General features: G+C 43.6%; 1 protein-coding gene across 1 annotated transcript in view; it reads left to right on the forward strand.

Annotated features, from left to right (window-relative positions):
- The window catches only part of ano2b (anoctamin 2b), a gene marked incomplete at its 5' end in the record, with an annotated part of 119,668 nt that overhangs the window by 52,706 nt on the left and 57,867 nt on the right, over positions 1–9,095 (forward strand). The window contains 3 exons of the mRNA XM_055905278.1: positions 784–858; positions 2,027–2,228; positions 8,887–8,998. Coding sequence (XP_055761253.1) covers positions 784–858; positions 2,027–2,228; positions 8,887–8,998 — 389 coding nt within the window. The remainder of the gene's footprint in view (positions 1–783; positions 859–2,026; positions 2,229–8,886; positions 8,999–9,095) is intronic.

Genomic DNA, 9,095 nt, shown 5'->3' on the forward strand with positions numbered 1-9,095 from the left:
CTCTACTGGTCCCTTCTGGTCTCTACTGGTCTCTACTAGTCTCTACTGGTCTCTGTTCTTTACTGGTCTACTAGTCTCTTCTGGTCTCTACTGGTCTCTGTTCTTTACTGGTCTACTAGTCATCTCTGGTCTCTACTAGTCTCTTCTGGTCTCTACTGGTCTCTGTTCTTTACTGGTCTACTGGTCTCTACTGGTCTCTTCTGGTCTCTACTGGTCTCTACTGGTCTCTGTTCTTTACTGGTCTACTAGTCTCTACTGGTCTCTACTGGTCTCTGTTCTTTACTGGTCTACTAGTCATCTCTTGTCTCTACTGGTCTCTGTTCTTTACTGGTCTCTACTAGTCTCTTCTGGTCTCTTCTGGTCTATATTGGTCTCTTCTGGTCTCTTCTGGTCTCTACTGGTCTCTGTTCTTTACTGGTCTACAAGTCTCTTCTGGTCTCTTCTGGTCTCTGTTCTTTACTGGTCTAGAAGTCTCTTCTGGTCTCTACTGGTCTCTGTTCTTTACTGGTCTACAAGTCTCTTCTGGTCTCTACTGGTCTCTTCTGGTCTACTAGTCATCTCTTGTCTATATTGGTCTCTTCTGGTCTCTACTGGTCTCTGTTCTTTACTGGTCTACTAGTCATCTCTGGTCTCTACTGGTCTCTTCTGGTCTATATTGGTCTCTTCTGGTCTCTACTGGTCTCTGTTCTTTACTGGTCTACTAGTCATCTCTTGTCTATATTGGTCTCCAATGGCAATCTACATGTGCTTGTGCTCTTAATGTGTCTCTGACCTCTAACCCAGACAGGTGTGGAGAATCTGACCTGGAGGGATCGTCTGCCTGGATACCTCATCAACATCTCCTCCATCCTCTTTATGGTGAGCTTTTTGTTTGGCCTGATGTTCTCCCTCTCTCTCTCTGTCCCTCTTTCTGTGTCTCCTCTGTCTCTCTCTCTCTCTCTATCTCTGTCTTTCTGTCTCTCTCTCTCTCTCTCTGTCCCTCTTTCTGTGTCTCCTCTGTCTCTCTGTCTCTCTCTCTGTCTCTCTCTCTCTCTCTCTCTCTCTGTCCCTCTTTCTGTGTCTCCTCCTCACCCCGCGGCCCCGTCTCACCCCGCGGCCCCGTCTCACCCCGCGGCCCCGTCTCACCCCGCGGCCCCGTCTCACTTCTTTCCCTCTCTCGGTCTTTCCCTCTCTCTGTCTTTCTCTCTCTCGGTCTTTCCCTCTCTCGGTCTTTCCCTCTCTCGGTCTTTCCCTCTCTCGGTCTTTCCCTCTCTCGGTCTTTCCCTCTCTCGGTCTTTCCCTCTCTCGGTCTTTCCCTCTCTCGGTCTTTCCCTCTCTCGGTCTTTCCCTCTCTCGGTCTTTCCCTCTCTCGGTCTTTCCCTCTCTCGGTCTTTCCCTCTCTACTTCTTTCCCTCTCTACTTCTTTCCCTCTCTCGGTCTTTCCCTCTCTCGGTCTTTCCCTCTCTCGGTCTTTCTCTCTCTCGGTCTTTCTCTCTCTCGGTCTTTCTCTCTCTCGGTCTTTCTCTCTCTCGGTCTTTCTCTCTCTCGGTCTTTCTCTCTCTCGGTCTTTCTCTCTCTCGGTCTTTCCCTCTCTCGGTCTTTCTCTCTGTGGGACTAATACAGTAATGTCTCTGTCCTAGTTTGGGCTGTGGGACTAATACAGTAATGTCTCTCTATCCTAGTTTGGGCTGTGGGACTAATACAGTAATGTCTCTCTATCCTAGTTTGGGCTGTGGGACTAATACAGTAATGTCTCTATCCTAGTTTGGGCTGTGGGACTAATACGGTAATGTCTCTCTATTCTAGTTTGGGCTGTTGGACTAATACAGTAATGCCTCTATCCTAGTTTGGCTGTGGGACTAATACAGTAATGTCTATCCTAGTTTGGGCTGTTGGACTAATACAGTAATGCCTCTATTCTAGTTTGGGCTGTGGGACTAATACAGTAATGTCTCTATCCTAGTTTGGGCTGTGGGACTAATACAGTAATGTCTCTCTATCCTAGTTTGGGCTGTGGGACTAATACAGTAATGTCTCTCTATCCTAGTTTGGGCTGACGTTCTCTGCGGTTTTCGGTGTGATCGTGTATCGTATCGTCGTATCCGCTCTAATGGCGATGTCACCTGACCCGGAGATCAAGTCTAACGTGCGTGTCACCGTCACGGCAACCGCTGTCATCATCAATCTGGTGGTCATTCTGATCCTGGACGAGATCTACGGAGCTGTGGCCGTCTGGCTCACTGAGCTGGGTAACACACACCTCTACATTCAGATTATTAAATGTTGGAGCTGGGTAACACCTCTACATTCAGATTATTACATGTTGGAGCTGGGTAACACCTCTACATTCAGATTATTACATGTTGGAGCTGGGTAACACCTCTACATTCAGATTATTACATGTTGGAGCTGGGTAACACCTCTACATTCAGATTATTACATGTTGGAGCTGGGTAACACCTCTACATTCAGATTATTACATGTTGGAGCTGGGTAACACCTCTACATTCAGATTATTACATGTTGGAGCTGGGTAACACCTCTACATTCAGATTATTACATGTTGGAGCTGGGTAACACCTCTACATTCAGATTATTACATGTTGGAGCTGGGTAACACCTCTACATTCAGATTATTACATGTTGGAGCTGGGTAACACCTCTACATTCAGATTATTACATGTTGGAGCTGGGTAACACCTCTACATTCAGATTATTACATGTTGGAGCTGGGTAACACCTCTACATTCAGATTATTACATGTTGGAGCTGGGTAACACCTCTACATTCAGATTATTACATGTTGGAGCTGGGTAACACCTCTACATTCAGATTATTACATGTTGGAGCTGGGTAACACCTCTACATTCAGATTATTACATGTTGGAGCTGGGTAACACCTCTACATTCAGATTATTACATGTTGGAGCTGGGTAACACCTCTACATTCAGATTATTACATGTTGGAGCTGGGTAACACCTCTACATTCAGATTATTACATGTTGGAGCTGGGTAACACCTCTACATTCAGATTATTACATGTTGGAGCTGGGTAACACACCTCTACATTCAGATTATTACATGTTGGAGCTGGGTAACACCTCTACATTCAGATTATTACATGTTGGAGCTGGGTAACACCTCTACATTCAGATTATTACATGTTGGAGCTGGGTAACACCTCTACATTCAGATTATTACATGTTGGAGCTGGGTAACACCTCTACATTCAGATTATTACATGTTGGAGCTGGGTAACACCTCTACATTCAGATTATTACATGTTGGAGCTGGGTAACACCTCTACATTCAGATTATTACATGTTGGAGCTGGGTAACACCTCTACATTCAGATTATTACATGTTGGAGCTGGGTAACACCTCTACATTCAGATTATTACATGTTGGAGCTGGGTAACACCTCTACATTCAGATTATTACATGTTGGAGCTGGGTAACACCTCTACATTCAGATTATTACATGTTGGAGCTGGGTAACACCTCTACATTCAGATTATTACATGTTGGAGCTGGGTAACACCTCTACATTCAGATTATTACATGTTGGAGCTGGGTAACACCTCTACATTCAGATTATTACATGTTGGAGCTGGGTAACACCTCTACATTCAGATTATTACATGTTGGAGCTGGGTAACACCTCTACATTCAGATTATTACATGTTGGAGCTGGGTAACACCTCTACATTCAGATTATTACATGTTGGAGCTGGGTAACACCTCTACATTCAGATTATTACATGTTGGAGCTGGGTAACACCTCTACATTCAGATTATTACATGTTGGAGCTGGGTAACACCTCTACATTCAGATTATTACATGTTGGAGCTGGGTAACACCTCTACATTCAGATTATTACATGTTGGAGCTGGGTAACACCTCTACATTCAGATTATTACATGTTGGAGCAGGGTAACACCTCTACATTCAGATTATTACATGTTGGAGCTGGGTAACACCTCTACATTCAGATTATTACATGTTGGAGCTGGGTAACACCTCTACATTCAGATTATTACATGTTGGAGCTGGGTAACACCTCTACATTCAGATTATTACATGTTGGAGCTGGGTAACACCTCTACATTCAGATTATTACATGTTGGAGCTGGGTAACACCTCTACATTCAGATTATTACATGTTGGAGCTGGGTAACACCTCTACATTCAGATTATTACATGTTGGAGCTGGGTAACACCTCTACATTCAGATTATTACATGTTGGAGCTGGGTAACACCTCTACATTCAGATTATTACATGTTGGAGCTGGGTAACACCTCTACATTCAGATTATTACATGTTGGAGCTGGGTAACACCTCTACATTCAGATTATTACATGTTGGAGCTGGGTAACACCTCTACATTCAGATTATTACATGTTGGAGCTGGGTAACACCTCTACATTCAGATTATTACATGTTGGAGCTGGGTAACACCTCTACATTCAGATTATTACATGTTGGAGCTGGGTAACACCTCTACATTCAGATTATTACATGTTGGAGCTGGGTAACACCTCTACATTCAGATTATTACATGTTGGAGCTGGGTAACACCTCTACATTCAGATTATTACATGTTGGAGCTGGGTAACACCTCTACATTCAGATTATTACATGTTGGAGCTGGGTAACACCTCTACATTCAGATTATTACATGTTGGAGCTGGGTAACACCTCTACATTCAGATTATTACATGTTGGAGCTGGGTAACACCTCTACATTCAGATTATTACATGTTGGAGCTGGGTAACACCTCTACATTCAGATTATTACATGTTGGAGCTGGGTAACACCTCTACATTCAGATTATTACATGTTGGAGCTGGGTAACACCTCTACATTCAGATTATTACATGTTGGAGCTGGGTAACACCTCTACATTCAGATTATTACATGTTGGAGCTGGGTAACACCTCTACATTCAGATTATTACATGTTGGAGCTGGGTAACACCTCTACATTCAGATTATTACATGTTGGAGCTGGGTAACACCTCTACATTCAGATTATTACATGTTGGAGCTGGGTAACACCTCTACATTCAGATTATTACATGTTGGAGCTGGGTAACACCTCTACATTCAGATTATTACATGTTGGAGCTGGGTAACACCTCTACATTCAGATTATTACATGTTGGAGCTGGGTAACACCTCTACATTCAGATTATTACATGTTGGAGCTGGGTAACACCTCTACATTCAGATTATTACATGTTGGAGCTGGGTAACACACCTCTACATTCAGATTATTACATGTTGGAGCTGGGTAACACCTCTACATTCAGATTATTACATGTTGGAGCTGGGTAACACCTCTACATTCAGATTATTACATGTTGGAGCTGGGTAACACCTCTACATTCAGATTATTACATGTTGGAGCTGGGTAACACCTCTACATTCAGATTATTACATGTTGGAGCTGGGTAACACCTCTACATTCAGATTATTACATGTTGGAGCTGGGTAACACCTCTACATTCAGATTATTACATGTTGGAGCTGGGTAACACCTCTACATTCAGATTATTACATGTTGGAGCTGGGTAACACACCTCTACATTCAGATTATTACATGTTGGAGCTGGGTAACACCTCTACATTCAGATTATTACATGTTGGAGCTGGGTAACACCTCTACATTCAGATTATTACATGTTGGAGCTGGGTAACACCTCTACATTCAGATTATTACATGTTGGAGCTGGGTAACACCTCTACATTCAGATTATTACATGTTGGAGCTGGGTAACACCTCTACATTCAGATTATTACATGTTGGAGCTGGGTAACACCTCTACATTCAGATTATTACATGTTGGAGCTGGGTAACACCTCTACATTCAGATTATTACATGTTGGAGCTGGGTAACACCTCTACATTCAGATTATTACATGTTGGAGCTGGGTAACACCTCTACATTCAGATTATTACATGTTGGAGCTGGGTAACACCTCTACATTCAGATTATTACATGTTGGAGCTGGGTAACACCTCTACATTCAGATTATTACATGTTGGAGCTGGGTAACACCTCTACATTCAGATTATTACATGTTGGAGCTGGGTAACACCTCTACATTCAGATTATTACATGTTGGAGCTGGGTAACACCTCTACATTCAGATTATTACATGTTGGAGCTGGGTAACACCTCTACATTCAGATTATTACATGTTGGAGCTGGGTAACACCTCTACATTCAGATTATTACATGTTGGAGCTGGGTAACACCTCTACATTCAGATTATTACATGTTGGAGCTGGGTAACACCTCTACATTCAGATTATTACATGTTGGAGCTGGGTAACACCTCTACATTCAGATTATTACATGTTGGAGCTGGGTAACACCTCTACATTCAGATTATTACATGTTGGAGCTGGGTAACACACCTCTACATTCAGATTATTACATGTTGGAGCTGGGTAACACCTCTACATTCAGATTATTACATGTTGGAGCTGGGTAACACCTCTACATTCAGATTATTACATGTTGGAGCTGGGTAACACCTCTACATTCAGATTATTACATGTTGGAGCTGGGTAACACCTCTACATTCAGATTATTACATGTTGGAGCTGGGTAACACCTCTACATTCAGATTATTACATGTTGGAGCTGGGTAACACCTCTACATTCAGATTATTACATGTTGGAGCTGGGTAACACCTCTACATTCAGATTATTACATGTTGGAGCTGGGTAACACCTCTACATTCAGATTATTACATGTTGGAGCTGGGTAACACCTCTACATTCAGATTATTACATGTTGGAGCTGGGTAACACCTCTACATTCAGATTATTACATGTTGGAGCTGGGTAACACACCTCTACATTCAGATTATTACATGTTGGAGCTGGGTAACACCTCTACATTCAGATTATTACATGTTGGAGCTGGGTAACACCTCTACATTCAGATTATTACATGTTGGAGCTGGGTAACACACCTCTACATTCAGATTATTACATGTTGGAGCTGGGTAACACCTCTACATTCAGATTATTACATGTTGGAGCTGGGTAACACCTCTACATTCAGATTATTACATGTTGGAGCTGGGTAACACCTCTACATTCAGATTATTACATGTTGGAGCTGGGTAACACCTCTACATTCAGATTATTACATGTTGGAGCTGGGTAACACCTCTACATTCAGATTATTACATGTTGGAGCTGGGTAACACCTCTACATTCAGATTATTACATGTTGGAGCTGGGTAACACACCTCTACATTCAGATTATTACATGTTGGAGCTGGGTAACACCTCTACATTCAGATTATTACATGTTGGAGCTGGGTAACACCTCTACATTCAGATTATTACATGTTGGAGCTGGGTAACACACCTCTACATTCAGATTATTACATGTTGGAGCTGGGTAACACCTCTACATTCAGATTATTACATGTTGGAGCTGGGTAACACCTCTACATTCAGATTATTACATGTTGGAGCTGGGTAACACCTCTACATTCAGATTATTACATGTTGGAGCTGGGTAACACCTCTACATTCAGATTATTACATGTTGGAGCTGGGTAACACCTCTACATTCAGATTATTACATGTTGGAGCTGGGTAACACCTCTACATTCAGATTATTACATGTTGGAGCTGGGTAACACCTCTACATTCAGATTATTACATGTTGGAGCTGGGTAACACCTCTACATTCAGATTATTACATGTTGGAGCTGGGTAACACCTCTACATTCAGATTATTACATGTTGGAGCTGGGTAACACCTCTACATTCAGATTATTACATGTTGGAGCTGGGTAACACCTCTACATTCAGATTATTACATGTTGGAGCTGGGTAACACACCTCTACATTCAGATTATTACATGTTGGAGCTGGGTAACACCTCTACATTCAGATTATTACATGTTGGAGCTGGGTAACACCTCTACATTCAGATTATTACATGTTGGAGCTGGGTAACACCTCTACATTCAGATTATTACATGTTGGAGCTGGGTAACACCTCTACATTCAGATTATTACATGTTGGAGCTGGGTAACACCTCTACATTCAGATTATTACATGTTGGAGCTGGGTAACACCTCTACATTCAGATTATTACATGTTGGAGCTGGGTAACACACCTCTACATTCAGATTATTACATGTTGGAGCTGGGTAACACCTCTACATTCAGATTATTACATGTTGGAGCTGGGTAACACCTCTACATTCAGATTATTACATGTTGGAGCTGGGTAACACACCTCTACATTCTACCTGTCCTGTGTGTTACGTCAGATTTTTCAAATACTTTTCATACACCCCGTGGTCTCCTGAATAAGACATCTCTCTCTCCTCCATTCCTCTCCTCTCTCCTCTCCTCTTCTCCCCATCCCCCTCTCCTCTTCCCCCATCCCCCTCTCCCCCACCCCCCTCTCCCCATCCCTCTTTTCTCTCCCCTCCTCTCCCCATCCCCCTCTCCTCTTCTCCCCATCCCCCTCTCCTCCCCATCTCTCTTTTCTCTCCCCTCCTCTCCCCTCTCCTCTCCCCCATCCCCCTCTCCTCTTCTCCCCATCCCTCTTTTCTCTCTCCTCCTCTCCTCTTCTCTCCATCCCTCTCTCCTCTCCCCATCCCTCTTTTCTCTCTCCTCCTCTCCTCTTCTCTCCATCCCTCTCTCCTCTCCCCATCCCTCTTTTCTCTCTCCTCTCCTCTTCTCTCCATCCCCCTCTCCTCTTCTCCCCATCCCTCTCTCTTCTCCCCATCCCTCTTTTCTCTCTCCTCCTCTCCCCATCCCCCTCTCCTCTCCCCATCCCTCCCTCCTCTCCCCATCCCTCCCTTCTTACTTCTATTCATCCCTCTTCTCTCCATTCCCCCTCTCTCCTCTCCCAGAGATTCCAAGGACAGAGAGTAACTTTGAGCAGCATCTGATTGTGAAGGCTTTCCTACTGAAGTTCATGAACGCCTACGCCCCCATCTTCTATGTGGCTTTCTTCAAGGGACGGTACGTTAGGGGTTAGGGTTAGGGGTTAGGGTTAGGGGTTGGGGGTTAGGGTTAGGGGTTGGGGTTAGGGGTTAGGGGTTAGGGGTTGGGGTTAGGG

This window comes from Salvelinus fontinalis, chromosome 39, assembly GCF_029448725.1.
Source record: "Salvelinus fontinalis isolate EN_2023a chromosome 39, ASM2944872v1, whole genome shotgun sequence".
In the NCBI taxonomy this organism is placed as follows: domain Eukaryota; kingdom Metazoa; phylum Chordata; class Actinopteri; order Salmoniformes; family Salmonidae; genus Salvelinus; species Salvelinus fontinalis.